Source organism: Pongo pygmaeus, chromosome X (assembly GCF_028885625.2).
Source record: "Pongo pygmaeus isolate AG05252 chromosome X, NHGRI_mPonPyg2-v2.0_pri, whole genome shotgun sequence".
NCBI classification, from domain to species: Eukaryota; Metazoa; Chordata; class Mammalia; order Primates; family Hominidae; genus Pongo; species Pongo pygmaeus.
Window position 1 is genome coordinate 67945144 of NC_072396.2, and position 15620 is coordinate 67960763.

Here is a 15620-nt window from a genome sequence, read left to right on the forward strand (position 1 = left end):
AACCTGCATAAAAGATGAAATATTTGCAAATCATATATCTGATAATGGAGATTAATTTGTATAAAATATAAGAAAATCCTACAAACCAATAGCACAAAAACTATTAACCCGATTGAACACTGGGCAAAGGAGTTCCATAAACATTATTCCAAAGAACATAAAAATGGCCAACAGGTATAAAAAGAGATGTTCAATGTTGCTTATCATCAGGGAAATATAAATCAAAACTATAATGAAATATCACCTTGCACTGACTAGTATAGGTATTATTTTTTTAAAAATTATGTTGCCAAAAATGACAAGAAATTGAAGCTTGTGTTCATTGTTGGTGGGAATGCAAAATAGCACAGCCACTATGGAAAATAGTATGAATGTTACTCAAAAAATAAAATACAACTACTATATGATCCAGCACTCCTACTTCTAGGTATTTGTCCAAAAGAATTGAAATCAGGATCTCAAAGAGATATCTGCACTCCCGTGTTTATCATGGCATTATTTACAATAGCCAGATATGAAAACAACCTAAATGAATGAATTAACAATGTAGTATATTTATGCAATGGAATATTATTAAGCATTAAAAAAGAAGGAAGCCCTACAATATGAGATAACATGGACATAATCCTAAGTGAAATAAGCTAATCACAGAATGAGAAATACTGCATGATTCCACTTATATGAGGTATTTAAAATAGTCAAATTCTTAGAAGCAGAGAGTAGAATGGCAGTTGCCAGGAACTGAAGGAGGGGGAAACTTAGAGCTGCTATTCAATATGTATAAAGTTTCAGTTGTGCAAGATGATAACTGCAAGAGATTTGCAGTACAACATTATGCTTCTAGTTAACAATACTGTATTGTAAATATAAAAATTTGTTGAGGGTAGATCTCAAGTTCTGTGACCTTACCACAGTAAAACTAAATTAAATTAAATTAAATCAAATTAAATTAAATTAAATTAAAAATACAGGTAACTCAAGACCAAGAAGAAAGAAGAAGATAAAAATATTTGAAGAATAAATGGCCAAAAATCTTTCAGATTTGATTAAAGCTATACGCCCACTGATCCAATAGATTCATCAAATTCCAAGCATAAAATCCATAAAGAACATCACACCAAGCTATATCATAATCAAATTTCTCAAAACCAGTAAAGGAGTCAGAAACAAAGGATATGTTACACAGAGTATCAAAGAATGTTGGAAGCAAGATGACAGTGGTGTATCACTTTTAAAGTACTGACGAAATCTATGCCAATATAGAATTATTTACCCAGGGAAAACAACTTTGAAAACAAAGGTAAAATGAGAACTTTTCACACAAGGAAAGGTAAAATACTATATCATCAGCAAACCTGCACTACCACAAATGTTAAAGGGAGTCCTTCAAGCAAAAGGAAAATGATAGCAGAGGGAAATGTATCAAAACAAAGGAATACAGAGCACTGAAAATGGTAACTACACAGAAAAATATCATGATTATTTTCTTCCTTAATTAAGTTACTTAAAAATATAATCAACAGTTTAAACCAAAAATTACCAAAATGCAATAGCACAGAGGCCAGAAAGGGAGAAATATAGTGTTGTATGTTTCTTACATTATATGTGCAGTATTATGCACTCAATTGAAGGTAGGTTGTGATAAGTTAAGGATGTATATGATAAACTCTAAAGCAGCCACTGAAATAATAAAACAGCATTATAGCTAATAAGTCATAAAATAAGTTAAGTGGAATCATAAAAATGCAATGTGGTATCTTGGGTTAGATCCTAGAACAGAAATAGGACATTATTTCATTTCACACTGGTGAAATCTAACAAACTAATCTACAGATCCAACAAAATTCTATTAAAATCCCAGTATGGTTTTTGGTAGAAACTGACAAGGGGAATCTAAAACTCATAGAAATTCAAAGTGCCTAGAATAGCCAAAATTATTTCTGAGGAAGAATAATGAAGTTGGAGAACCTACATGACCTGGTTTCCATAATTATTAAAAAGATATAGTAATCAAATCAGCAAACTATTGGCATAAAGATACACAAATAAAGCAATGAAGCAGATAGGTCAGAAATAAACCCACAGATGTAAGGACAAGTCTTTCAAACAAATGATAGTGAAACAACTGAACATCCAAATGGAAAAGAAAATCCTTAACCCATACCTTGCAACATACAAAAAAAATAAGTGAAAATGGATCATAGACCTAAACGTGAAACCTAAAAATAAAATTTCTGGAAGAAAATATAGGAGAAAATCTTTGTGAATATGACTTAGGCAAAGATTTCTCCTAAATGGCACAAGAATTCACAATCCATAAAAAATACTGATAAATTGGATTTCTTCATCAACATTAAAAATTTCTGGCTCAGTGCGGTGTCTCACACCTATAATCACAACACTTTGGGAAGCCATGGCGGGAGGATCGCTTGAGCCCAGGAGTTCAAGACCAGCTTGGGTAATATAGTGAGACCCTGTCTCTACAAAATATTTAAGAAAAATTAGCCAGGCATGGTGGCACAAGCCTGTAGTCCAGTTATTGGGGAAGCTGAAGTGGGAGAACTTCTGGAGCCCAGGAATTTAAGGCTTCAGTGAGCCGTGATGGCACTGCTGAACTCCAGCCTGGGTGGCGGAATGATATCCTGTTTCAAACAAACAAACAAGCAAAACAAAACAAAACAAAAAAAATGTCTGTAATTCAAAAGACACTGTTAAGACAATGAAAAGATAAGTCCCAGACTGGGAGAACATGTTTGCAAATCAAGTGTCTGGTAAAAATGTGTTTCCAGAAAATGTAAATAACACTCAAAACTCACAATCAGTAAACAAACAGCCCAGTTAAAAAATGAACAAAAGGTTTGAATAAACACTTCACAGAAGAGGATATATAGGTGGCAAATAAACTCATGAAGAGATACTCAACAAGATTGGTCATTAGGAAAATGCAAGTTAAAACTACAGCGAGCTATCACATCACACCACTAGGATGGCTATAATGTCTTTTTGAGGCAGACACTAACAAGTATTGTTGAGGATGTAGAGAAACTGGGACCCTCATACACTTCCTCTTGGGATGGAAACTAGGACATCCACTTTCAAAAACACTTGTATCTTAAAAAGTTATACATATACTTACAATATGAAACAGAAATCTCACTCCTGAGAATCTAAGCAGTAGAAATGAAAACATTTTCCCACACAAAGACTTGTACACAAATGTGCAGAGCAGCATTATTCATAAAAGCCAAAAAGGTGGAAATAACTGAAATGCTCCTCAACTTGTGAGTGAACACCCAAAATGTGGGATATCCATGCAATGGGATATTATTTGTCAACAAAAAGGAATGAAATACTGTTACATGTTACAATGTGAATGAATCTCAAAAACAATAAGCTAAGTGACTGAAGCCAGACCCAAAAGGCTACATTTGTATAACTATTTATATGTAGCATCAAGAAAAAGCCACTCTATTTAGACAGAAAATATATTACAGGTTTCCTGGGGCTGTGGATAAGAACAAAGATCAACTGAAACTGAACAAAGAGCTAATTTTGGAATGATGGAAATTTTCTAAAATATTGTGGTGATGATTGTACAACTCTTTAAATTTATTAAAACATGCTGAATTGTACACTTGAAATGGATGTTTCCTATGGTATATAAAATACAACTCAAATTATCCTGTAATGACTTCTTACTGCACCCAGAATTAAATCTAAACCTACAACTCCCACTAAACATAACTTCTAAGCATGCTCATGTTTTCCCAGAAAAATAAATGACTTGTCAAAAGGCTTACGTAGAGGGAATAGATTTTTTTTAAGTTTGCTGATTAAGGCAGCCAGGAGAAATGAGAAGGAGCTTAATGGCTTAATAATAAATAAATAAATAATTTGTTGCATCTGAGGTAGATTGCCTTTACTATGCCCTTCAGGATTTGCATCTAATTCCCAGCCTTCCATTCTCTGTCCAGCAATTGAGAAGTTTGAGCTAAGACTGAATCTAAATAAAAGGCCCTTCGTCTCTCTAATCTACACAGTGTCATGCCAGTCACTGCTTAGATGTACTCACAATACCAAATTCCCTCTTTACAAACTTCCATCAATCAAGCAGACTTAAAAATTGTATTAAGCAAGCACTATTTATCCAGAAGTGTGCTGGTTCTTGTGGATGAATGATAAGATCCCTTCCTTCAAATAAAATAACTGATTGAGATCCAATATAGAAAACGGAACAAATCATAACTGTTATGGTTAAAGTGGAAGTGGGACCCCCAGAATCATTAATCTGTCCTCAAATTCAACCATCACTTGACTCTATAACAGTGGCCCTTTATAACCCTCCCTAGAATTCCCTGGGCTCGTCAGAACGTTATTTCAAAGTCACCCATGAAATCTATCCTCTTTATTTCAGAGGTGAATAAATAAACTTCCAGGATGGGAAAGGAACTAGCATAAGGCACATACATAGTCATGGTCCTCTGGGTCCTCTAAAAGGTACAGATTTATGCATGAAGCAACTTGAAATCAGAGTAATTATATACACGAGAGCTTTCTAGACAGTGGCACTATACCATATTTCTCTCTTTAACCTCCACATCACCTATCATTGGTCATAAGCGGGGCTCAATCATTACATTTGGAATGAAAAACTACTGAATGGTAGGTGGTAAATCCAGGGGAGTGATTATAGCATCAGTAGCCTCAGAGAAGAAAAGACATTACCATGGGTGGCAAGGATTTCATTCATTTGGTTCATATTTATTAAGAATCTATCTAAGTGCCAGGAACTGAAAGCAACTGTCTGTTAAGAAAGGCTTTATTTAATAATAGCTTTATTTAATAACAATAGCTATTATATTTGTGGTGCCTACTATGTTCCAGCAACTGTATTAGGCACTTTTCATGCTATCAAAATGTACTCTTCATAAGAACCACACCGGCAGGTATATTTCACTTCATTTTCACACATGAAGAATTTGAGGCTGAGAGAAGTGACTTGCCCAAGAAGACAAATTCAGGAAGTGGAAAATCCAGTGCTGTAAATCTGATCACCTTTCCATCACACCAAGGAACTTTCATCATATGATGGATTTAAAGCCATAAAAAACAGGCCAGTAGGGTGAATTATTGTCCTGGCTCAGTCATCAATTTTCAGGGTGAAATAGTGCACTTCATGGAATCTCTTGGCACCTTGGAAATTCTACCTGTAAAACAGGACTCAGTGTAGCCTTGCATGGAATTGTTGGATGATTCAATGAGATGAAATCTGTGGAATGTTTGGCCCTATAAGTGAGGAAGCCATCCAGATCATTAAAGATGCAATTTTATATATAAAATTTCCTAATGAGATTTTTCCAAGAGGCTAAAGCACAGCTAGTATGACTCATTAACCACAGGGAAACCACAGGGTTTTCAGGGTACTTTGGGGTTTCTACAGTCACCAGCATGACAGTCTTAGGTAACTTTTGGACCAGTATTCCTGAGCTCCTATCCTAGTCTGTTTGTGCTTCTGTAACACAATACCACAGACTGGGTAATTTGTAAAGAACAGAAATTTATTTCTCACAGGTCTAAAGGCTAGGAAGTTTAAGATCCATGTGCCAACAGATTTGGTGTCAGGTGAGGGGCTTGGTCTCTCCTTCCAAGATGGCACCTTGTTGCTGCATTTTCAGGAGGGAATGAATGTTGTGTCTTCATATGGTGGAATCACAGAAGTACAAAAAAGGGTCTAAACTTGTTCCAAGTCATTTTCTAAGGCACTAATCCATTCATAATGGCAGAGGCTTCATGACTTAATTACTTCCCGAAAGGTCTCTCCTCTTAATACCATCAAAATGGTAGGATTATGTTTCAACACATGAAATTTGGGGTACATTCAAATCATAGCAGATTGCTAGGCCACAGGTTCTCCAGACAGACTCCTGAGCCAAGACTAAAACATTCAGCTGGATACCTTCTTTTCAACGATTTCTTTCTGGCAAATATGGAAGAGGACAGGTGCAAAGAAGGAGAAGTTCTAGGGCCATGGATCATCCATTGCTGGGACAAACTTGGCAGGCTCATCTGTCACCCAGCTTCAGAGGTGACTCAGCCCCAGTGCGCAGTCAAAACGCAGGGTAGGACAGCTGGGACCTGTAGGCCTTGAAGATGGGAAAATTAAGTGAAAAGATACTGTTTACTGGAGATTGATGGAAAAGTGCTGGTATTTGTTAATAAGTTGAGGGGATGATGAGAAGTGGACAGTTCCAGATTATATTGTATAGGTATAACTGGCCAGGTCTTACTAATGCAATTGTTCTCCACATGTAGTCCCTGCACCAGCAGCAGCAGCATTGCCTGGGAACTTGTTAGAAATGTAAATTCTCAGGCTCCACTCCATATCTACTGAATCAGAGACCCTGGAAATGGGGCTCAGAAATCAATGATTTAACAGCCCTTTAGGTGGAACCTCCTGCATGGTCAAGTATAATAACCACTATGCTAATGGTGTGAATGGACAGGGTCACATAAAAAGAGGAATAAAGAATGGCTTCCAGATTTCAGCATAGTGAGGCATTTACTGAGATGGGGAAGACTGGGAAAGAAAAATGTTTAGGGGTAGGGCTGGAGTTGAGGGCCTGTTTGAGATGCCAGTGACACATGCAAGGGTGTAAGTTAAATGGGCAGTTAGATATGTGAGTCTGGAACTCAAGGGAGAGATCAGAGCTATTGACTTTGATTAGAAGATCCTTCCGATGGGTCTAATTTATCCTAAGTGATGGGCCACCAAAGGATAGCCCAGCTCTGATTATGGCCCAGATTTATGCTCAGTAAATGTCACTGAATGAACACAAAGGAGCTAGACTGCTTACTCCAGTCTGGTGAGAATATTGCCTAAGTACTAAGCATTCTTCCAAGTAATATTTATTTGCTCAACTGGAAACAAAGCTACTGTCAGCAAAGTAGGTTTCTTATGACAGTTCATTCTGAAAACTTTCTTACATCTCAATACCAAATGCCAACACCTTTTCACTCTCTCTCCTGTGGCCAGCATTGTTTGGCTTAATTTGCCCATCCATAAGTCCCAGAGGTTCCAGTTGTCCTGTGCCTTGCTCTTGAGTAAGCACTGGTTCTGAGTCAATCCCCAAGCCAGGTAACAGAGGAGCCTACCAAGGCTGCCACACCAATGGTGGAAGGAAAGGAAGAAGGGAGGAAGAGAGGAAGGGAGGAAGGGAGGGAGGGAGGGAGGGAGGAAGGAAGGAAGGGGGAGGATATCAATTCAAAATTCCATCATTAGACGGGATAACTTGAGTGCTATAATAAATCTCCCTGTGGAGTCTGTGGTGGGGGTATTGTAATTCATTTTGACTGGGGAACTCGAGAAGGTTTTGGAGAAGATGAGGCATTTCATATGGGTCTTCCTTGAAAAATGAGTAGGATTTAGATGCTTGGAATGGGAGAGTGGCATTCTAGAATGAGGAATCTGCAGAGGCAAAGGTCTGGTGGAATGGAAATATATAAAACAGTAAGACCTTCTATATGGCTAAAGGATAGGATGAATAAAAAGCAGTAGCAGCAGATAAGGTCAGAATGGTGGGTACGGGACAGATTTCCGGGGAGGCAGCATGAATGCCATGGAAACACCGATAGGCAAATGTGTGTTCAACAGAGACATGGTAAGAAATGACATAAGTGAGAAATGAATTTCACCTCATGACACAATACACACATACACATATTTAAAACTAAACAAAACCTTCTCCAAAGTATACCTACTACTTCATATGCAACGTATGTTGATAATTTCCTTTCTATTTTAAAAAAGTTTTTTTAAAAATGCTACTAGTGACCAACTAAATTCTTTTTATGAGCTAATAATGGGATGCAGCTTGTATTTTTCAAAAAGATTGTCATACACAATGAAAAGTTAGTGAAGATGTTTAAGAAATAAAATAACAACCATGCTTTAGGAAGGTAGTTCTCATAGCAATGTGGATGACATTGCAGATAGAGGAGAGACTGTAGACAGGGAAGTAATTCTTCAGATGGAAATGGATACTGCATTACAAATATCCACGCCAGTCATAATGAAGGCCTGAAATGAAGCAGTGAACTGGGAGGTGGAGAGTGGAGCAGGTATTGAGTAAGATATTCAGGATAGAAATAGAATTTGCTAAATGATTGCAGGTGAGTCATTAAAGAGAAAGAGGAGTCAACATTGACTTTCAGATTGCCATCTGAGGTAAGTGTGCAGAGAATGGTGGTATTAAACCAAAGGTTTAAGGGGAGGAGCTTGATTGCTGTAGGAAGAGACGTAGATATAAAGCTGAGATTTATCTGTGAAACTTCCAGGCGGACAAGCCCAGTAGGCTGTCATATGTATGGGCTAAAGCATGAATGTGGGTGGGGTATAGAGGTTGGAGATTTGGAGGATAATATTTGAAGCCATGGAAGTACAGGAATTTACTCAAAAGAGTGTGTAGAAAGAAAAAAAGAAAAGAAGGACCCAGTCGAGAAACATTCATTTAAGAGTATCTACTTAATTCAACATCTCCTTCCAAAATGGTTTTTTCTTTTTTAAGTGAGGAAAGCTCTTTGTGTATGGATATGTGTACATCAGGGTGTGAGTGTACGCAATACGCATGAATGGATGGCATGTGCATTTTAAGGAAATATTGTTATGTACTTGGGGAGCTGGTGTAGGGCTCTGGTCCATTTACTGGTGCCTGTACTCACTGTCTCTGTTTTATTACTGTTATCCTCCCTTTCTCTCTTTTCTATCTCCCTTCTTTTGTTCCATTCTTGTCTCTCTTCTTCCACTTATCTACATGCTCCTTCATCACCTTTAAAAGTCCAAGGAAAACATGGGCAAAATAGATTAGTGTAGGATTTGGAGGCTGAGGTTGGGAACATAATGTGGGAGTGTGATTGGGATTGGGAGGAAAGACAGGGGTGGGCGTGTGTTCAGAGTTAGAAGCAGAAAATGGTCTGTGGTGGGAGAATCTGCTTCTGATGTTTTTCCCACTGCAAATTCTGCTATTGGTGTGAGTGCTGAGTATGAATGTGTATATTTCTGGGCTCGTGTCTGGATGTGTGTAAGGCTCTCAGCTTGACTTCAATAGGTCATTAGATGATGCTGCCGTCATCATTCCTGCTTCTGTCCAGCAAACATTATTTCTTTAACAGAAATATGCTGCTATGCTTATACTTCAGGAGATTTAGGATTAGAGCAGTTGAAGAACTGTGAATAATGGTTAATCAGATAATCAGCATTTGTAAGGGCAGTTAATAACATTGAAATGCGCATGCCATGTGAATAGGAGGATATATTATTTTTTCTTTCCTAGCTGTGTAACCATGGGAAAGTTGCCTAATCTATCTGATCCTCAATGTCCTTATCCATAAAATGGGGGTAATAATTCCTATCCCAGATTTCCTTTGGGAAGACTAAAGAGTAAATGAGCCAGGAGCTTTTAAATTAAAAGGTGCTTGACAAATGTTCCTTTCTTCAGTTTCTTTGACCCTTTGCTCCTTCCTTCTTTCTACCTCTCATACATGTTTATCTGTCCATATGTGAACATCAAGTATATATTTATAGTACTTTCTCCATTTTAAATTCTTAAACCAAGTGGCTTGACCTTTGTATATTACTGTAAAATTGTCAAAAGCAGTTTAATTTAAGTCACTTTTGGAACACACACATTTGGAATTGTTATGTCTTCTTGGTAGATTGAATATTTTTCATTATGTAATCTGTCCCTAGGAATTTTCTTTGCTCTGAAGTCTGTTTTATTTGATATTAAGATGGCCATTCCTGCTTTATTTTGATTAATGTTTGCAAGGTATTTAGACCATTTGTTGTGAACATAATTATTGATACATGAAGGCTAAGTCTGCGTTTTTATTTTTTGTTTTCTGTTCATTCTCCGTAATTTTAGTTTCTCCATTTTCTTTGCCCTGCCTTCCTGTGGGTGACTTGAGCATTTTTTAAAAATTCATATTAATTTATTTATAATGTTTTGAGTACATTTCTTTGTATAGCATTTTCAGTGTTTTCTCTCAGTAATATATTATATATACATAGTTTATTTAATAGTCTTCTGACATCACCACTTTACATGCTTGAATGAAGTGTAGAAGCATGTCCTCCCCTTTACATCTCTTTACATTCCCCAGTTTACAATATAAATGTGTTAAATATCCTCTACATATGCTGAGACCACACTAGATAACATTATAAATTTAGCTTCAATTATCAAAATATAAGAAATTTCAAGAGGAAAGATAAAGTCTATTGTATTAACCATGTTTTTGCTTACTGTTTATTGTTTCTTTTCTGTTTTCAGAGCTTACTATCATCTTTTTTTAGGGTGTGTCTAAATTTCCTTAGTATTTCTTCATTGGAGAATGTCTTGATTACCCATTCAATACTGAAGGATATTATTATTGGACATAGATTTATGGGTTGTCACTTCTTTTCCTTCAGCACTTAAAAAATGCTAGGGCATCATCAGTTTCTGATGATAAATCTGTCATTCTAATATTTTTTTTCCTTTGTAGAATTGTTTCTCTTCAGCTGTTTTGAAGAAGTTTCCTTTTTCTTTCATTTTCAGAAGGTTGATTACAATGTGTTTTGGAGTGTGTTTCTTTGTGTCGATTATGTTTGTGTTTGCTCCTCTTCTTGAATCTAAATGTTTATGTCTTTTGCACAGTTTGGGAAGTTTTTCGTCATTATTTTTCCCAATACTTTTCCAATCCTGCCCTCTTTCTCCTGGGAATTTGTTGGCATAAATGTTAAAGCTTTTGTTATAGTTCCACAGTGATTTCTATTGTTTTATATTTGTAGGCTATTTTTTCCCTCTGTCTTCTCCACCTTACTGTTGAACCTATCCATTGAGTTTTTTGGGGTTTTTATGTTACTGTATTTTTCAGTTCTAAAAATGTCACTTTGTTCTTCTTTATGTTTTATATTTCTTTGTTGAGACTTTCTATTCATTTTCTGAGATTTTCTACATTATCATTTGTTTCAAATGTATTGTAACTGCTCACCGAAATGTTTTTAGGACAGGTGCTTTAAGATCCTTATCAGATAATTCTAACATGGGTGTCATCTCAGTATTGGCATCTGTTTATTTTCTCTTCTCATTCAAGTGGATATCTTAGTATGGAAAGTGATTTTTGATTAAAAGTTGGATACTCTGGATCTTACTTAAATCTTTTGTTGTAGCAGTCCTCTACCACTCTCTTGGATGGAAGAGGGACAGTAGAAGTCCAGTTTCTCCACTGTCTCTTGACATCCAGATTGGGGAGGGGCTGTTTGTTACTGCTGTTTAGAGGTGAAAGTTTGGCCTTCTCTCTGGGCCTATGCTGATTCCATCCTAGCTGGTTGAGGTAGAAACTCCTAGTTACCACTGGTAAGGGTAGAAGTCATGGTTCTCCATATGGTTTTCACTGGGAGAGGTCTATTTTCACTGAGTATTAAAGTCCTTGCTCACAACTGGTCTTTCTCTGGGCATGGGGTGGTGGTTCCTTTGAAGCTTGGTGAGAGTGGAAGTCTAGGCTCTCCATTTGCAAGCCTAAGCTTCTGACTAGCTGCATCGTTATTATCACAGCTGGCATTCTACTGTACTAAGGTGTCTCACTTTCTAGCTAGCTTCTGATGTTTTTGCAAAAAAAATAAATAAAAATAAAATAAAAAATAAAAAAAATTGCAACATATTCCCTTCTCCTTTCCAGACTTTGCCTGGGACATAGTGGGAAAAGGAATACCTTTGCGGGCATACCAACAAAATGTGGCAATTTCAAGCTGTGTGGCTGTGGGAAAATCACTCAAATTCTGTGGGCCCCTATTTCCCCAGCTGTAAAGGAGGAGTGGGAAGCTCACAGGACTCGCTGAATGAGCAAAAGTAGGTCAAAGGGCCTGGCACACAGGGGCAGGAAGGGGCTCAATAAATGATAGTTCCTTTCTTTTACCTCTCTTGTAGAAAGAGAGATGCCACCCCTCAAGAAGAAGAAGAAACCAAGGTGCTTTACCTACCACCACTAATCACCATGTGTAGGTCTCATCCAGCACTCTAAGGGTTAAATCTCATGATCAAAGTCTTATTTCTTAAAGAAACACACTTGACATCTTCCACCTTGGGTTCTCAGAAAACACTCCAGGGAGAGAGCTTGACCCAGGCCACTCTCAGAGTGAGAGCAAAAGCCAAAGCAGGGGCTCACGCTGAGAAAGGGAGGTGAAGAAAGACCTTGTGCCAGCCCACACAGCCCGCCTGGCGCTATTGTGTTCTGAGCAAGGACAATATCATCGCTTTGCCAAAAGCTGCTCCAGGAGCAACCGGGTAGCGGACTCCACTTCGGCAACTCCCACTTTGCCAGCCCGCCTGTCACCTCCAGCTCCTCAGAGCAGCTGTCGCGATGCCACCATCAGCGCAGCGACAGCGTCCCCAGTCCCCATTGCTCCCATCCCCCTCCCAAGCGCGGGATAGGAAGGAAGAAAGTGGCGAGTGAGTGAAAGGAAAACGAGCGCGCGCCATTCTCCCAGCTCCGCCCGCTGAGATTCCTCTGCAACCCCCACTTGGCAGCCCCTGGTAGCAGCCACCAGCCCCGATGCGCTAGACTTGGCTCTCAAAAGCCTTTCCCGAACTCCAGGTTCTGAAGTTGAACAAGAGACTGGGAAAAAATCTCGATTCCTAAAGAGCAAGGAGCCAAAGACACCTTGGGGCACACAAGTACTTTTAAAAAACGTGTCCATGAATGCAGAGCCCTGACCTCCACCTCGAGAAGAATAAAACTGTCTTGGTAACAACCCCGTGTTTCTTCATCTTTGTTTTCTCAGTCACATCCGGCAAGAGGTCTCTCTCTCTCTCAACTCTCCTCAGCGCCCCTCCCATCCTCACCTCTCCGGCAAGTCTGTGGTGAATGGGCCCCTTTCCAGCTCCTCTAGACAAACAGCCCAACAATAGATAATTAGCCCTCTCCCGCAACGAAGGGTTGGTTGGAGAGGGGCAGGGAGGGGGACAACGTGACACTTACCTGATCTCTTTAATGCTTTCCAATTTGCACATGATTTCTTGCTCATCTGCCATACTTTTCGCTGTCAATTTCACGTCCCGAGAGATGTACAAATACACCAGCCAAGGGATACAATAGACACAATGTAGCCACCTCCTCCGGGCTTGGGGCTATGAGCCTGTGCGGTAGGGGCTTGGAGAGGCCTGGGAGCTGTAGTCCGCAGCTTCAGGGCCAGCCAGGAAGCCCGGGGGCCTGTAGGACTACAACTCCCAGAAGGCCAAGCGAGACATGCCTGTTTCCCTTTCTGCAGCCACACTTTAAATCAATTTGTTATAGATAATTATGTCAAAGGTTGTGAAGAGTGCAAAGGAATGGGGATATTCGTCTGGCCCGTGTGTGGGAAAATGGGGAAAAAAATACTCCTGAAGGCAATTGGAGAGATGAGAGACGTACCCATTCGCTCCCTTCGGGGGCCCTCGCACCTACCCACCCGCAAAAGATTAGCGGTAGTCGCTAATTACGCCTTGGGGATGGAAAGAAACCCTGCAGGGAAAGTAGCTTTGGAGATGTTGAATGTGCTAGCTGCTGCCTGGGGACCAGTAACTTTGGCATTCAATTTAGGGTGGGGCGGGGGTGGGGAAGAGGAGGATGGGAGGAGGGAGATGCTGCAAAAGCTGAGGGAAAGGAGAGTGGGAAGGAGAACCTTGTTACTTCCAGCTACTTACCCATTCAACAAACAATTACTTAAGCTCGGACTTTGCCAGTCAATGGAAGAAGTACCGTAGGAGTCACCGGGCAAGGCAGATAAATAAAAGCAAATCCTTGCCTTTGAGGAACAGAAGAGGCTGAAAATTTACCTATTAATTACAGTACAGTGTGGTGTCAAAATACGGGAATAGATAAGGTGTAACCTGTGCAGAGAAGATGTAAATAGGTCTCAAGAATGACTAAGAATTTGTCAGACCATAGAGGCAATGTTTCAGCTGAGATTCTTGCTGTTTTTGATGGCTTTATGTCATTGAACTTTCACTCCTCTATTCTTTCTCACCTACCCAATGTCACTGACCAAGATCCCCCAAATGCAAATTTCAGGGAACAAAGATCTGGCAGTGGAAGTAGGGGAGCCCCACTTTTCCCCTCTGCAAGTCCAAAAAACCCTAGTGTAAAAAATCCTATTATAAAAGCAGTCTAGTGTACATCTACTGCGTTTTCTTAGTTAACTTTCATCCACACCCTCCCCTCTTCTTCCATTCCCACCTCTTTGAGAGTGACCAGAACTGACTGTCTAGCTCCAATGACCTTCCATTTCTAACAGCCTCCTTTATATCACCAGAACTAAGTATGGGATTGAGTTTCCAAAAGGGCTGAGTCTTACCAGGTTCCCTGCACATCTTTCCCAGGCTGGGGTACTTTAGAACTACTCATAGGGCCCTTGTCCCCCTCATAGAGCTGTTTAATGATTAAATGAAAAGAGATAAGTTATGAGAAAGCACCTAGCACATTGGTTGAATTATAATAGGCATTCATTACAGGTCAATATCCCTCATCCTTCTCACCACTTGCCCTAATTCTCAGAGTCATTTTGAGAACCCAAATTTGGGGATAATTCAGTGAATAGAAACAGGAGAGAAGCATGAAAAAACTATAAGTTGTCTTGATTTAGGCTTGAGAAGACAATGACAGAGGCTTCATTTAGAAATCTCAAAATGGGCAGGGCAGCATTTGATATGAAGGTTGTAGCCATTATTTCCCCTAAGTCTGGGGCAAAAATGTCTTCAATTATAGTAGAAGCATTAGAGGGATGATAACTTATAAAGCCACAATGACAGATAAGCAACCCCAAGGAAAAGATGGACAGATTCAACCGTATAAAAATGTACATTGAAAAATGACACTCATAAAATAAAAATGAAACAGATTGGGAAAATAAAAATAACTCATAAATCTTAGTAGTACCCCACCCAGGGGTTGGTTGCTTTGTAAACAATAGATCAAACCTTATGCCTATGAATGAAACATCTGGTATCTGCAAGTAAATGGATTGGGAGAGGAGTGGGAAGGCAGATGTCCTCTCCTGGGCCTTCAAAATCCCCTTGCATATATCACATATAATTGCCCAGCTTGACTTCCCAGATAGCCCTTCCTTTCCTAGCACAGGTGACAGTATGCATAGTGGTGAGGCACCCAGACTCTTCAGTCAGGCTGCCTGAGTTCACCTGTGGTCTCTACTATTTTTAGCTATCTGACTCAAGGGCAAATAACTTCCCCTCTACTCTTCCAATAATAAGATAAATCATATATAGTGTATGTTAGCACATAAAAATATATCTCAGCTTATATCATAAACTAGATCAAAAAATAGCATGTAGCTCTACGGAACACTATTCAAACATTTAACTTAAAAAAGTTTCACCTTCTAAATATTTAGATAAGCTTTTTGGGGAATAATTTGAATGATTTGGGGTTTCTTGAGGGAAAAAGAGTAATTGAAGAAACAAAGGAATTCAAGGAATGTCTTATTGACCCAACATTTCACTTCAACACGTTTATTAGTACCCTCCTTGTTTTCTTTGTTGAAATTTTAGATTCGGGGGTCCATGTGCTTGTTTGTTACATGGATATTA

At 39.0% G+C, this 15620-nt stretch overlaps 1 protein-coding gene across 5 annotated transcripts in view; it reads right to left on the bottom strand.

The window, feature by feature from the left end:
* Positions 1-15620, bottom strand: part of ZC4H2 (zinc finger C4H2-type containing) — a 115581-nt gene that overhangs the window by 48285 nt on the left and 51676 nt on the right. Inside the window, exon 1 of one of the 5 annotated variants that reach the window (XM_054471565.2) lies at positions 13018-13208. The exons of 3 other annotated variants lie outside the window; for them this stretch is intronic. In XM_054471565.2, the coding sequence (XP_054327540.1) occupies positions 13018-13070 (53 nt within the window). In that variant the 5' untranslated portion in view covers positions 13071-13208. Of the gene's footprint in view, positions 1-13017; positions 13209-15620 lie in introns of those variants that run through there. One more of the 5 variants, XM_054471567.2, reaches the window with a different exon arrangement.